This window comes from Trachurus trachurus, assembly GCF_905171665.1.
Source record: "Trachurus trachurus genome assembly, chromosome: 1".
Taxonomy (NCBI): domain Eukaryota; kingdom Metazoa; phylum Chordata; class Actinopteri; order Carangiformes; family Carangidae; genus Trachurus; species Trachurus trachurus.
In genome coordinates, this window is record NC_139891.1 from 4,663,007 (window position 1) to 4,677,714 (window position 14,708).

General features: G+C 43.4%; 1 protein-coding gene and 1 long non-coding RNA gene across 2 annotated transcripts in view; one reads left to right on the forward strand and one right to left on the reverse strand.

Annotated features, from left to right (window-relative positions):
* Positions 1-14,708, forward strand: part of LOC310990425 — a 167,479-nt gene that overhangs the window by 103,896 nt on the left and 48,875 nt on the right. The gene's annotated exons all lie outside the window — the stretch shown is intronic.
* LOC310987828 (scavenger receptor cysteine-rich type 1 protein M130-like) lies at positions 1,780-12,750 on the reverse strand. The gene is made up of 16 exons (XM_083974271.1): positions 12,663-12,750; positions 11,039-11,824; positions 10,433-10,864; positions 9,924-10,238; positions 9,226-9,675; positions 7,990-8,304; positions 7,286-7,735; positions 6,260-6,574; positions 5,556-6,005; positions 5,108-5,422; positions 4,436-4,641; positions 3,624-3,772; positions 2,456-2,701; positions 2,201-2,360; positions 2,028-2,103; positions 1,780-1,929 (listed from the first exon to the last, which is right to left on the reverse strand). The coding sequence occupies exons 1-16, from the start codon at positions 12,736-12,738 to the stop codon at positions 1,910-1,912; spliced, it is 4,761 nt and encodes a 1,586-aa protein (XP_083830397.1). The 5' UTR covers positions 12,739-12,750; the 3' UTR covers positions 1,780-1,909.

A 14,708-nucleotide genomic window follows, 5' to 3' on the forward strand; every position in this document is an offset into this window, starting at 1 on the left:
TGTTTAGTCATAGGACATTTTGTATTGTATCACAGTAGTGGTCACAGTAACCACATGTCCACATCACACATATTCCAGCACGGCTGTTTTAGCCTTTACACTGCACAATGATGAAAACTCTGGCACAGTCACATGGCCGATTTGTCGTCTAGTGCACCAAGACCAGAAGAATAGCATATTGAGTGAATAAATAATTATGTGAATTGAGAAGTCATGTACAACACTGTAGGGGACCTTTTCTCCCAATCCTTACATTCTTATCTGACAATGAACGGTTAGTTCCCAGGATTAGTTGAAAGGGCAGGTTTTACCTCCCTCAAAGTGTTTATGTAGCCGGCGCTCACAAATGTGGAGCAAACAGGTGTGGTGTGACCAACAAGCAGGTCTGATAAAGCACACTGTGACCTCTGGAGGGTCAATATTGAAAAGGAGATAGTCCATTTACAAACCAGTTTCAGCAATCTGGCTGAAGAACAAGACCATCTCCATAAGGATGAATAAAGAGGCACAACTGAATCACTCAAAGATATTTTGACAAATCTTTTTGTGAGGCCTTTACAAGGTTTGGCACTACATATTGGTATATATCTACTGAGGGAAAGACCTGGGAGGAAAGCAGGAAGAAGTGTCTGAAGAGCCGGCAGAGGGATCATCAATAGCAAAGGAGAGACATAGGAGACGGTTTCATTAGACCGTCCGATTTGAAGAAAGGTCAAGGGGACAAAAACATAAAACCTGCACGTGCACAAATATATGTGTTGCAGACATGTCTGATGACTTTGAACAGAAATTTCTTCAAATATGTGAGAAATTCAGTAGCTTATAGCCTACATTTTCCAGTAGGCCTACCATCTAACCAATATGTAAAAGACCTTAAAGGGATAGTAGCATTTTTTTTAAAGTGGGGTTGTATGATCTACAAATAGCCCCTAAGTACTTTAATTGCAGTAGAAGACTCTCTACACTCCTCCCGTTAGCAAGGCCAGCCCATAGCCCTGCCCAGAGATATACAACATACATTGTTGTGAATGGACCCAAAGAAACGGCCTATTTTCGTGGCCTAAAAGAGGTTTTATCTGAAAAAAAATACACAGTTCCATTGTTCACTATAATACATACAATTTTTTCCAGCCCCTCAAAGTGCAGGAAAAACACAGTTTTTATTTGGACCTAACCAACTGTTGATCGGCGGGCGCTAACCCTGGGCGGAGGGATACGTGAGTTGGTTAGGTCCAAATAAAAACTGCGTTTTTCCTGCACTTTGAAGGACTGGAAAAAAATTGTATTAGAGTGAACAATGGAACTGTGTATTTTTTTTTCAGGTAAAACCCCTTTTAGGCCGCGAAAATAGGCCGTTTCTTTGGGTCCATTCACAACAATGTATGTTGTAAATCTCTGGGCAGGGCTATTATGGGCTGGCGTTGCTAACGGGAGGAGTGCAGAGAGTCTTCTACTGCAATTAAAGTACTTAGGGGCTTGTAGATCATACAACCCCACTTTAAAAAAATGCTACTATCCCTTTAATCCATGAACATCAAATGTTAATAAGCTTTTCGCCGGTAGGCAGTAAGACCTGATACAATTTAACATCATGAATCAACTATAACTGCATAACTGCACCACTTTTTAAAAGCGCTGTTTTACATTAAATAAGCACAGAGCAGAGGAAAAGTATTGGTAACTTCATTTATTATTCTGTATATATACATTCATTTGATTTCATAATAAAATCCTTACACAGGTGACATTAATGTGTAATGAACAATGTATATGGTAAGATTTAATCATAATGAAAAAACAGTGTTTATTATTTCATGAGTATTGTATGAGTAAAAAAAAACATGTTAATACAAAGTAAAATCGTAGTCACGTGGTGGAACGTGTTTGTGTTATTACTGTCGTTACCAGATCACACACGAGACTTGTCCCCTGAAAATAAAGAAGAAAGAGTAAAAACATGATTATTCAATTCTGGATTGATCAGCATGTTGAGACATCCACCCTGAGATTAGATTTTTTATACTCACATGTGATTGGTCCAATGGAGACAGGCTGCAGAGGAGAAGAGTTGGAAATAGAGCGATATCTCCTTGATCTGCAAGCCTGTAAAGTGTAAAAAAAACAAAACAACAACATTAAAACCAATGTTAAAGTGGCAACAACTGACTTTGCTACTGATAAAGTGAAATGTGTGACTTACTGGGACACAGTTGTAGCCCCTCCGGCGACACAGACTGAGCTTGCAGTGCAGATACATGTTTTGGTATTCACCCTGAGGTGAGAAGAACAGGGCAGAGAAACGAGCCCGGGAGGATAAACCACTCTCAACCACTGACACCTGTCGACGGTTAGTAGAACACCTGACAGAGAAAACACAGCAGGTCATTATAGGACCACTTCACATCACTAATAGGTACACTTACTCTTTCCCATTTCCATAAAGACGGACACTTACTTGTTTTGGATGAGAAAGTATCGTCTGGAATCATGAGGGCTTGATGAGGGAGTGACATAGCAGTCCTCCATAACTACTGCAAAGCTTGGATCTCTCTCCTCCACATAGATACCCACATAGAGAGGAGAGCCCACCGTAAGGAAGACCCGGCTCCCTGTGTAAGCATCAGTGAAGTTGGAGTTGCGGAACAAATACATGGAGGCTCTGGCTCTGGTACCTGATCCTGAAATGCCAGCTGAGTCAGACCTGTGAAGAAAATGTACTTTTGATTGATCAAGTCATTTCCCTGTAATTTTTTCTTTGACTTATTATCATTGTTATATCTCTTTATTTATCTGTGCAGCTAAAGCTCGATATCTCTGCAGGATAACAATCACTCAGACTTCTCAGGGACATTCTGGATGTGCCAGTATCCTCATTTGACTGTTACAGAGTAAATGAAGACTTAACTACCTCATTAACAGCATAGTTTCACTGTTTTGTGCACTAAGATGCTGGTACTTGCATGAGCCTTTCTATCACAGGAGTTAGGGTTAGGGCAGTGTTTTTCAACCTTGGGGTCGGGACCCCAGGTTGGGTCACCTGAAATTAAAATAGGGTCCCCTGAAATGTCTAGTAAAATTTTTTTTTTTTTTAACTATGAAGAGCTCTAATGGTTTTACTGAAATAATGATTTAAAGGGTATAGGCATTTATAAACTGGATAGCTTCAGCCTACACCTTTTTGATCTATATACAAACTAGTTATTATTATTATGGAAGGTTCACTGATTGTGACTGATGCTCAACTGTAAATAAGTTGTGCACAAGATCGAATAAACAAACTACTACTACTACTACTAGTTTAAAAAAAAAATTATGATTAAAAACACCACACACAATCTTAAACAACTGTGTTCTATACTTTCACTTTCTCCAATATAAATCGAGTTCAAATAAAATGCAGCATATAAAAATATCTGAGCTGGCGCATCTTGATTGATGGGGTTGCCAGAAATGTGTGATGTCAAAATGGGGTCACGAACCAAAAAAGGTTGGAACTGGGTTAGGGGTTGTTTATCCTAATTTTTGTAATATGACATGACCAGAATGGCATAATGGCATAACAAATATACACCATACTATTTCATTATTTATTTTATTATCATCAATCAGAGTGATCTACTTACCCAAGGACTGGTACGAGAGCCATATTCAGGCTGGTGTCGGTGTCCAGGGGATAGACACAGGAGAAAGGAAAGCTCACAGGACGAGAGAAGGACGAGTTTCTTTCGTACAAAAATAACCTGTTGGAGTAGGTGGCATGTGTGCGGTTGGTCTGAAAGACAGAGGATGGTCATGGTATTAGTCAGTTGAAGGATTACGTCTGGTTGAGAGGACTTTCAGGTGGAGGTTCTATGTTTCAAGGTACTCCCTGCAGAGGAGTGTGGAAAGAGATTTCCTACTTGGGAACCAATAACTCAGTCATTATACTGTAATAGTATTCATAAATGTTTTGATGTCACATGACAATGAAAAAAGCTAGGAAAGAAGCAAGACTGAAAGTAGATGACGATTCAAGGTATTCATAGCTGAGCAGGGCCGTTGCTAGGAATTCTGGGCCCCTTGAAAGAATACTAAAGTGGGCCCCTGACCCCTGACTTTTCCACTTTTTTTCTTAGACTACATACAGTATCATTTTCTATTTAGCCTACTTTGTTTTGATGCTAATGCAGCATTACTATGAGTATTAGTCAGAGTATTATGCAGAATAATTCAGTCATACAAAGATTAGACTACTGGGGTTTTTTGTGGGCCCTACTGGGCGCTGGGCCCCTAGAATTATCATCACCTTTCTCCCCTAAACGGCCCTGTAGCTGAGGATGTGGGACACTGTATATAGGAGACTTGGATTTCTAGCTATGTCCATCAACAGTAGGTCAATACAAGATCATGTTTATTGACATGCTGCTGTGGAAAAAAAGAAAGACAAAATCTCTACCGTCAGTATGTTTCCACAGGCATCTCCCTCCGCCGCCACTTGGTACCAAACCACGTCACCACGCACTCTGAACGAGGAGCAGTTAAGGGCAGCCATGTGTCCAGAGAATGGGTCCAGACCCCTGGACGCTATGGTCGCCACTTCCAGCCCCACTTGGATTTCATCACGACCACAAACAAGATGAGTAGGCCGTGGAGGCAAACGGGCTAAAGGAAAAAGATCACCAAATGAAAGTGTGTGAGAAAGGAGATTAACTAATGAAGGAAGATAATGTAAGTGTGCAATTATTTAAAAGTTGTTTGTCAAAACACTTCAAAACATAAAACACATAAAAAGCAACTTACATTCCGAACAGAACTGATTTACTCAACATTAACTACAAAACATTTATGATCTTGACACAAACTTGTGTTGTACATTTGTCCCCAAATAAATTTAAATCAAAAGCAACTGGACTTGGTTATTTGTCCAGTTGCTTTTGATTTAAATTTCTTTGAGGATAACGGTGACCTGGACAAATGAGAATATTCACAGGCTTATTGTGCATTTGACGTATTGTGTTACGAAACAAAGATCTGCTATCTGAAGTAAATATTGAAACTTGTTGATAAGGAACTCTCCCAGTTGGACATAACCACTCAGGATTGGACCATAAATGTGTAAAACATTTACCTTCACAAACAACACTGGCATCTTCACCATGATTACAATTGTGGACTCCAAACCCTCGATGTCTACAGGAAGTTATCGATGGTTCCCATCCTGAACAGCTGACCTCGTCCAACCAGATGGGACCACGGCCCTGTCCAAAAGCTGCGTTTGGAAGTGCTGAACGAGCCCTGCCACAGTCCAGCTGCCTGCACACCACGTTGGCTTCACTCAGGCGCCAGGAGTCGTCGCACACCGTCCCCCACTGTCCACCATGGTAGATCTCCACTCTGCCAGAGCAGCGGTCTCCAGAGTTGACCAGTCTCACAGGTGCACCAGCTGATGGAAACACATGCAACATGTTAGTGTTGACCAGAGGCAGATTATAGTATAGCGTATATGTGTTTACTAAACTCCTCTCTGTCCACACTGTGAGACTTAATTGTCTGTAGATGTACAGGTCAGTGTTTACCTTCACAGACAACACCAGCGTCCTCATGGTGACCACAGTTGTGTGATCCAATTCCTTGGTGGCGGCACTCGGCGAGCCTTGATTCGCTGCCTCTGCACCCAACATCGTCCAACCAGATGGGCCCTCTGCCTTGTCCAAAACGTGCACGGTTTGGCGCTGACAGGACTCTGCCACAGCCCAGCTGTCTACACACCACCTCAGCATCCAGCACGTCCCAGGCATCATCACACACCGTCCCCCACTGTCCATAGTGGAAGATCTCCACTCTGCCGGAGCAGGAGCTGTTTCCATTGACCAGACGGATCTCTCCCTCAGCTGCTGTACTGTTGTCCACTGTTGTACTGTTGTCCACTGCTGTCGTGGTAGTGAGGTTGACCTCTGGCCTGGCAGAAGTTTGGAATGGTGGAAAAGGTGTGGGTGGTCGAGCTGTGGTGTTTAGACCTGGTTGACCTGCAGAGAAGATTATGTGAACAAACCAAAACCAGACATCAACAGCCTGAACGTCCACCAGCAAGAGTGAGGAAAAGATCCTTTCTTGATCTCACACAGAACTGATCTCCTCAACATGATCTTAACACAAACTTGTATTGTACATTTGACTTATTGCGTTATGAAACAAAGATCTGCTATCTGAAGTAAATATTGAAACTTTTTGACAAGGAACTCTCCCAGTTGGACATAACCACTCAGGATTGGACCATTACCTTCACAGATGATGCTGGCATCTTCAACGTGACTGCAGTCGTGGACTCCAAACCCTCGATGTCTACAGGAAGTTATAGATGGTTCCCATCCTGAACAACTGACCTCGTCCAACCAGATGGGACCACGGCCCTGTCCAAAAGCTGCGTTTGGAAGTGCTGAACGAGCCCTGCCACAGTCCAGCTGCCTGCACACCACGTTGGCATCACTCAAGCCCCAGGAGTCGTCGCACACCGTCCCCCACTGTCCACCATGGTAGATCTCCACTCTGCCAGAGCAGCGGTCTCCAGAGTTGACCAGTCTCACAGGTGCACCAGCTGAAGGAAACACATGCAATATGTTGACCAGAGGCAGAAACTACACGCCACAGACTTCTGGTTAAAATGACCAATATAATGTGAGACCAAAGATCTTGGACGTAGAGGAGATTAGTAGTATAGTATAGTATAGTTAGAGCACTGGAAAAGAGAGTAACGACACCACCATTGACTACCGTGGTAAGGGTTTTGCGCCACGAGTGGCAGGATATGGGTATTGCAAAAGCGCCCAGAAAACTCATTCACTCCAATGTATGTGTGTTGCCCACTTGCTTGTAGCTAAATTGATGAAAATGGCTGTGTTTTTGTTTTTAGGTGTCTTGATCATATCAAATTACACTTATAATTTGTTTATTACAAAATGTAGATTGAAACATTAATGTAGACAACTGTGTTTTTTGGGTTTTTTTTTACTCACCTATGTGTTAATGTTTATATGTAAAGGGTCCTCAATGATGCTATTAATGTGGGTAATCTGTAAATGTCCTTAAATTACTGAAAATACCACACTTGCTCATTCACCAACAATGCAGAGTTGGTGCTTTTGCAATACCCATATTCCGCCATCAGGAGGCGCTTCCATTTGCGTGTCGTTACCCTCTTTTCCAGTGCTTTAAGTATAGTATAGTATAGCCAATATGTGTTTACTAAAATCCTCTCTGTCCACACTGTGAGACTTAATTGTCTGTAGATGTACAGGTCAGTGTTTACCTTCACAGACAACACCAGCGTCCTCATGGTGACCACAGTTGTGTGATCCAATTCCTTGGTGGCGGCACTCGGCGAGCCTTGATTCGCTGCCTCTGCACCCAACATCGTCCAACCAGATGGGCCCTCTGCCTTGTCCAAAACGTGCACGGTTTGGCGCTGACAGGACTCTGCCACAGCCCAGCTGTCTACACACCACCTCAGCATCCAGCACGTCCCAGGCATCATCACACACCGTCCCCCACTGTCCATAGTGGAAGATCTCCACTCTGCCGGAGCAGGAGCTGTTTCCATTGACCAGACGGATCTCTCCCTCAGCTGCTGTACTGTTGTCCACTGTTGTACTGTTGTCCACTGCTGTCGTGGTAGTGAGGTTGACCTCTGGCCTGGCAGAAGTTTGGAATGGTGGAAAAGGTGTGGGTGGTCGAGCTGTGGTGTTTAGACCTGGTTGACCTGCAGAGAAGATTATGTGAACAAACCAAAACCAGACATCAACAGCCTGAACGTCCACCAGCAAGAGTGAGGAAAAGATCCTTTCTTGATCTCACACAGAACTGATCTCCTCAACATGATCTTAACACAAACTTGTATTGTACATTTGACTTATTGCGTTATGAAACAAAGATCTGCTATCTGAAGTAAATATTGAAACTTGTTGATAAGGAACTCTCCCAGTTGGACATAACCACTCAGGATTGGACCATTACCTTCACAGATGATGCTGGCATCTTCAATGTGACTGCAGTCGTGGACTCCAAACCCTTGATGTCTGCAGGAAGTTATTGATGGTTCCCATCCTGAACAGCGGACCTCATCCAACCAGATGGGACCACGGCCCTGTCCAAAAGCTGCGTTTGGAAGTGCTGAACGAGCCCTGCCACAGTCCAGCTGCCTGCACACCACGTCGGCATCATTCAGGTGCCAGGAGTCGTCGCACACCGTCCCCCACTGTCCACTATGGTAGATCTCCACTCTGCCAGAGCAGCGGTCTCCAGAGTTGACCAGTCTCACAGGTGCACCAGCTGAAGGAAACACATGCAACATGTTGACCAGAGGCAGAAACTACACGCCACAGACTTCTGGTTAAAATGACCAATATAATGTGAGACCAAAGATCTTGGACGTAGAGGAGATTGTAGTATAGTATAGTATAGTATAATATAGCCTACGGTATATGTGTTTACTAAAATCCTCTCTGTCCACACTGTGAGACTTAAAGGGATAGTAGCATTTTTTTTAAAGTGGGGTTGTATGATCTACAAATAGCCCCTAAGTACTTTAATTGCAGTAGAAGACTCTCTGCACTCCAGCCCATAGCCCTGCCCAAAGATTTACAACATACAGTGTTGTGAACAGACCCAAAGAAACGGCCTATTTTCGCGGCCTAAAAGAGGTTTCAGTTCCATTGTTCGCTCTCTGGGCAGGGCTATGGCTATGGGCTGGCGTTGCTAACGGGAGGAGTGCAGAGAGTCTTCTACTGCAATTAAAGTACTTAGGGGCTATTTGTAGATATGGGAGAGATGAAAACGGCTGTGTTTTTGTTTTTAGGTGTCTTGATCATATCAAATTACACTTATAATTTGTTTATTACAAAATGTAGATTGAAACATTAATGTAGACAACTGTGTTTTTTGGGTTTTTTTTTTACTCACCTATGTGTTAATGTTTATATGTAAAGGGTCCTCAATGATGCTATTAATGTGGGTAATCTGTAAATGTCCTTAAATTACTGAAAATACCACACTTGCTCATTCACCAACAATGCAGTTGGTGCTTTTGCAATACCCATATTCCGCCATCAGGAGGCGCTTCCATTTGCGTGTCGTTACCCTCTTTTCCAGTGCTTTAAGTATAGTATAGTATAGCCAATATGTGTTTACTAAAATCCTCTCTGTCCACACTGTGAGACTTAATTGTCTGTAGATGTACAGGTCAGTGTTTACCTTCACAGACGACACCAGCGTCCTCATGGTGACCACAGTTGTGTGATCCAATTCCTTGGTGGCGGCACTCGGCGAGCCTTGATTCGCTGCCTCTGCACCCAACATCGTCCAACCAGATGGGCCCTCTGCCTTGTCCAAAACGTGCACGGTTTGGCGCTGACAGGACTCTGCCACAGCCCAGCTGTCTACACACCACCTCAGCATCCAGCACGTCCCAGGCATCATCACACACCGTCCCCCACTGTCCATAGTGGAAGATCTCCACTCTGCCGGAGCAGGAGCTGTTTCCATTGACCAGACGGATCTCTCCCTCAGCTGCTGTAATGTTGCCCACTGTTGTACTGTTGTCCACTGCTGTCGTGGTAGTGAGGTTGACCTCTGGCCTGGCAGAAGTTTGGAATGGTGGAAAAGGTGTGGGTGGTCGAACTGTGGTGTTTAGACCTGGTTGACCTGCAGAGAAGATTATGTGAACAAACCAGACATCAACAGCCTGAACGTCCACCAGCAAGAGTGAGGAAAAGATCCTTTCTTGATCTCACACAGAACTGATCTCCTCAACATGATCTTGACACAAACTTGTATTGTACATTTGACTTATTGCGTTATGAAACAAAGATCTGCTATCTGAAGTAAATATTGAAACTTGTTGACAAGGAACTCTCCCAGTTGGACATAACCACTCAGGATTGGACCATTACCTTCACAGATGATGCTGGCATCTTCACCATGATTACAGTTGTGGACTCCAAACCCTTGATGTCTGCAGGAAGTTATTGATGGTTCCCATCCTGAACAACTGACCTCGTCCAACCAGATGGGACCACGGCCCTGTCCAAAAGCTGCGTTTGGAAGTGCTGAACGAGCCCTGCCACAGTCCAGCTGCCTGCACACCACGTTGGCATCACTCAAGCCCCAGGAGTCGTCGCACACCGTCCCCCACTGTCCACCATGGTAGATCTCCACTCTGCCAGAGCAGCGGTCTCCAGAGTTGACCAGTCTCACAGGTGCACCAGCTGATGGAAACACATGCAACATGTTAGTGTTGACCAGAGGCAGAAACTACACGCCACAGACTTCTGGTTAAAATGACCGATATCATTTAAGGCTAAAGATCTTGGACGTAGAGGAGATTATAGTATAGCCAATATGTGTTTACTAAAATCCTCTCTGTCCATAATTGTCTGTAGATGTACAGGTCAGTGTTTACCTTCACAGACAACACCAGCGTCCTCACTGTGACCACAGTTGTGTGATCCAATTCCTTGGTGGCGGCACTCGGTGAGCCTTGATTCGCTGCCTCTGCACCCAACATCGTCCAACCAGATGGGCCCTCTGCCTTGTCCAAAACGTGCACGGTTTGGCGCTGACAGGACTCTGCCACAGCCCAGCTGTCTACACACCACCTCAGCATCCAGCACGTCCCAGGCATCATCACACACCGTCCCCCACTGTCCATAGTGGAAGATCTCCACTCTGCCGGAGCAGGAGCTGTTTCCATTGACCAGACGGATCTCTCCCTCAGCTGCTGTACTGTTGTTCACTGCTGTCGTGGAAGTGACGTTGACCTCTGGCCTGGCAGAAGTGGGGAATGGTGGATCAGGTGTAGTTGGTAGAACTTCAGCTCCTGTTCTGTTCACATCTGTTTACAGTGAAAAACATTACTGTACCGATGCCAAACCAGTGACAGTTACTGTTTATGAACTGTTGACAACAGTGTTTTTGTTAGTCTGAAACAGTTAAATGGATGTATTAGCCTTGATGAGGAAATGTAATTTGTTGTTACAGTGTAAAGGTGTTTCAGGTGGAACAATACCTGCACAGTATGCAAGAGAGCATACAGGTGGTGCCACGAGTTTGTAGACATAGTAGTCTCCATAACACAGCTTGACATGGATGCTGTATGAGCTAAATCTGCAGCAGTCGTTATCCCAGTGATTGCACACAGTGCGTCGTACAATTTCACCGGGCCGTGTAGGGTGAGGTTGTGTTACCCACAGAGGAGCAGAGGTTCCACACCTCCGGGTTTCCACGCACCTCTCTGGAATGTGAGCACTTTCTTGCCCCAGAAACATACGATACCAGCCTCGCCAGTGAACATCCCTGTCACAGCGTATGTTATTCATATTAGTGTTATTTACTGAGCGCCAGTCATCGGCCAGTACAGTGTAATGATCACAGGGGTCGGCACAGCGGGTCGTCCCATTGTAACTGATGCAGTCCATGCCTGAAGGGCAAACGGTGTTTCCACAACTGAACATGACAGACTGGGGAGAGGGGGCAGATCTGGGGCTGGATGGACGCTCTACACAGGCGAACGAGCCCGGGGTGTTCTCGCAGACCTGAGCCGGCGCGCAGGGCGAGTCTGGGAGGGAGCACTCATCAGTGTCTACACAGCCCCTCTCTGGTGACCACTCATAACCTTGTCTACAGCAAGAGGAGTCGCTGCAGAGCTTTGCGTTGTAGCAGGTGAGACCGTCACCTACGAAGCCGTCTTTACAGACGCAGGTGAAGCCCTGGCTGACAAAGGTGTCTCCTCTTTCCCGAGACTCCAGGCAGTTGGCTTGATCATTACATGAATCACAGCTGAAGACAAGGGTCCCTGTGAAGACAGAGGATAGTTTGACGTACTTAAAAATTAGACTGACATTTTTTTTTCTCACATGAAGTTTGATAAAGAAATGAGTAAAAAAGTCAAGTGTTGGAGATTCTGGAAAGGGTTCTAGCAGGCCATATTTTGAAAATACACAAGTCAAAAGTCCCAGCCTCTTTCCTCAGACTGCTCTCTGAAGACATTGCAAGAGCTACATTGCCACCCATCAGCAGACGTAGGTGAAGGGAGAGAGACAGCAGCTTGATTGGACGTAGGAAGAACTAGACATGAAGGTATCTGTTTTTTTTTTTTTTTGCTTTTCGGAGTGAAAAGCATGATTGGTCAGAGTTTTGTCAGTCCTGCAGTTGCCACAGAGGTCTGATTATTTTTGCTGATGACGATGATTACCAACCATATAAAGATATATAAAGAAGTATGTTATGTTATGTTAGTATTAGTATGCAAAAATATAAGATATAAGATAGCATGTTGAATTTTATGCAAGAGATATAAATGTTTTGAGGTACAGGCTCATAAAAATGCCTCACTAACATTTGATGTATATTAATTCAGTGCAAGTTCTCTGTAATATTCAGGAAAGAATATATGCCCAATACATTTTTTTCTGACTTTAAAGCTACAGTACTTACAAAGAAATTTGATTGAATAACAGAAAATGTCATGTGGGCTATATTAAGGTCATATTTATAAGGGCAGAAATATCCCTAGAATTTTGGTGGTGGCAAGATTTATATACATACATTTACAGTCCCATTTAATTTTTATCTGCACAGTAATTATGTATTATAATGTCTAAACCAGAATGGCACAATGTCAAACATCTTACCTGAAGTGCTTCTTGACAAAGTCTGCAAAATTAGGAGCAATAGCAAACCCCCAGGCACCCCCATTGTGGACCACATCCACAACGCAAACCAGCTGAAAAGCACAAAGTAAATGTTTTAAAAATCATATTTTCAAATGAGGAGCGGGTACTCCTTTACCTTGCCAGTGGCTGCACTTACCTTGGAGAGAATATCAGCTGTTGGGGAAAATAAACTGAAAGTGACGAGCTCCCAGCAAGTGAGTAAATTTATAGGTGTGTCACTGTGTGCACAGGACACAAAAGGTCATTGGGGGAAATGCACAAAGGGATCATTGATAGCATTGATTTATACAACATCAAAAGAGTTACTTATTAATCACAATAAAAAGAGGACAGAGGGATCGTTTTCAAATACGACTGACACAGAAACAAACACCTGAGTTGTGGGTCAATAACATTTATGGTTTTAAAATCATCTCAGGTCACAGTTGAGACATAATGGAGACCATTATGAACAAGTTTGCACATTTCAACATGAATGTTCATTAATAACCACCTTTCGTCAACACTTGTAGCGTAAAAGATATTTTTTTCAGGAACATTTAACTCTGACCTTTGAAAAATATTAACTGAAGGTGTGTGAGAGGAGACCATGAATAACTGTCAAATAAATGTTAATGTTCAAGACCACTTCTCAGCATATGTTTCTGGTTTTAACTGTTCAAAACCAAGGGGTCTCCTTCAAGTTAGGAGCATCTTGCTTTGTTAAGCAATGCTCTAGAATAATTTTGCAATGTGATTTATTGTCTTTTTTTTTATCATATTAACGTCACTTCTTATCACTATTTACTGGAATCTCAGTGCTTGTTCATGTAAATCATTTTTCTTCCACTTCCTCTTACACCTTTATCAACTCAGGGTAAATGTTTGACTCAGAGAGTTCAGTTCTCAACATAAAAGAATGTGCTAATAGAGTTGTATAATAGTGGGGTCAGAAGCACTTCATAATAAACGATACCTAATAATGATCTGATGATGTGCAAAGTGTCACACAGTGTTGGTATTCATCCAGCTCCATAAATTAAAACAATTTAGTTGTGTTGCTGCTGTCTCTAGAAGTTGTGACCGAGTCAAGACCAAGACCATGGGGGTTGAGACCAAGACCAAGACTGAGACCAAACCAATGCAAGACCATTTTCAAGACCATTACTGTATTTAGCACCAGTATGGAACAATCATGTGGCTTGATATTTCCATTATTCCTCAGCCAAAAAGAAAAGATGATTTTATTTTAAATCGAAACCATATTTAATTGACACTGGTGCAACCTGGTTTTTCAAATGGTTACACAAGCATATACTTTAAAAAAGAAAAAGAAAAAAAGATGTCACTGCAGCTGCGGCCTTGACTGGTCTTAAGAAAAAATCGCAAGTCTAGCTCGACTGAGACCAAGACAAGACCCAGTAAAAATGAAGTTGATTCAGAGATAAAAACCAGGACCTTCAAAATAACCTTGAGACCAAGACCGGTCTTGAACAGGCTACCACAACACCAGAAGATGGCATCAAGCTGAGATTACTCCAAATGTACTATAATGTAACAAAGAACCTCAGCTAAAGATTAAAGGCACTAATGAATCTTTAACCGCATTTCCACCGCAGAAACTTTCCCCAGGAACCAGGAACCTTTCGAAAAACTGGGGTCATTTCTACCACAGGAACCAGGAAATTACATAGTTCTGGGGTAAGATAGTTCCCCCGAAAACAAAATTACCCCCCTGGTCGGGGGGTAGTAATTTCTCAAGGGTTTAGGAACTTAAAGCTCCTGGAAGCTGTTAGTTATGGTGGAAAAGCCCATACAGACCCTAGATGTCAGTGATCGTCTCCAATGGGCCAAGGTTGAGCATGTGTATGGCAGGACACTTGAGGTTGCATCTTTGTGGACTGACCTGAGGAGAGCTGTTCAAATCAGACATCCTGAGAATATGTCTGAGCTCAATCTGCTCTGCCGGAGGAATGGTCCTCAGAAAATGTTGTGTCGGCCTGACCTGCAGCTACAGGAAGTTAA

Excerpts from the sequence above, each read along its gene's own strand:
- LOC310987828 (XM_083974271.1), bottom strand. The coding sequence starts at position 12,738 with ATGTGGTCCACAATGGGGGTGCCTGGGGGTTTGCTATTGCTCCTAATT. Across the intron at positions 10,239-10,432 it reads CGCTGGTGTTGTCTGTGAAG|CTGGTGCACCTGTGAGACTG; the intron begins GTAAACACTGAC and ends TGTTTCCATCAG. Across the intron at positions 8,305-9,225 it reads CGCTGGTGTCGTCTGTGAAG|CTGGTGCACCTGTGAGACTG; the intron begins GTAAACACTGAC and ends TGTTTCCTTCAG.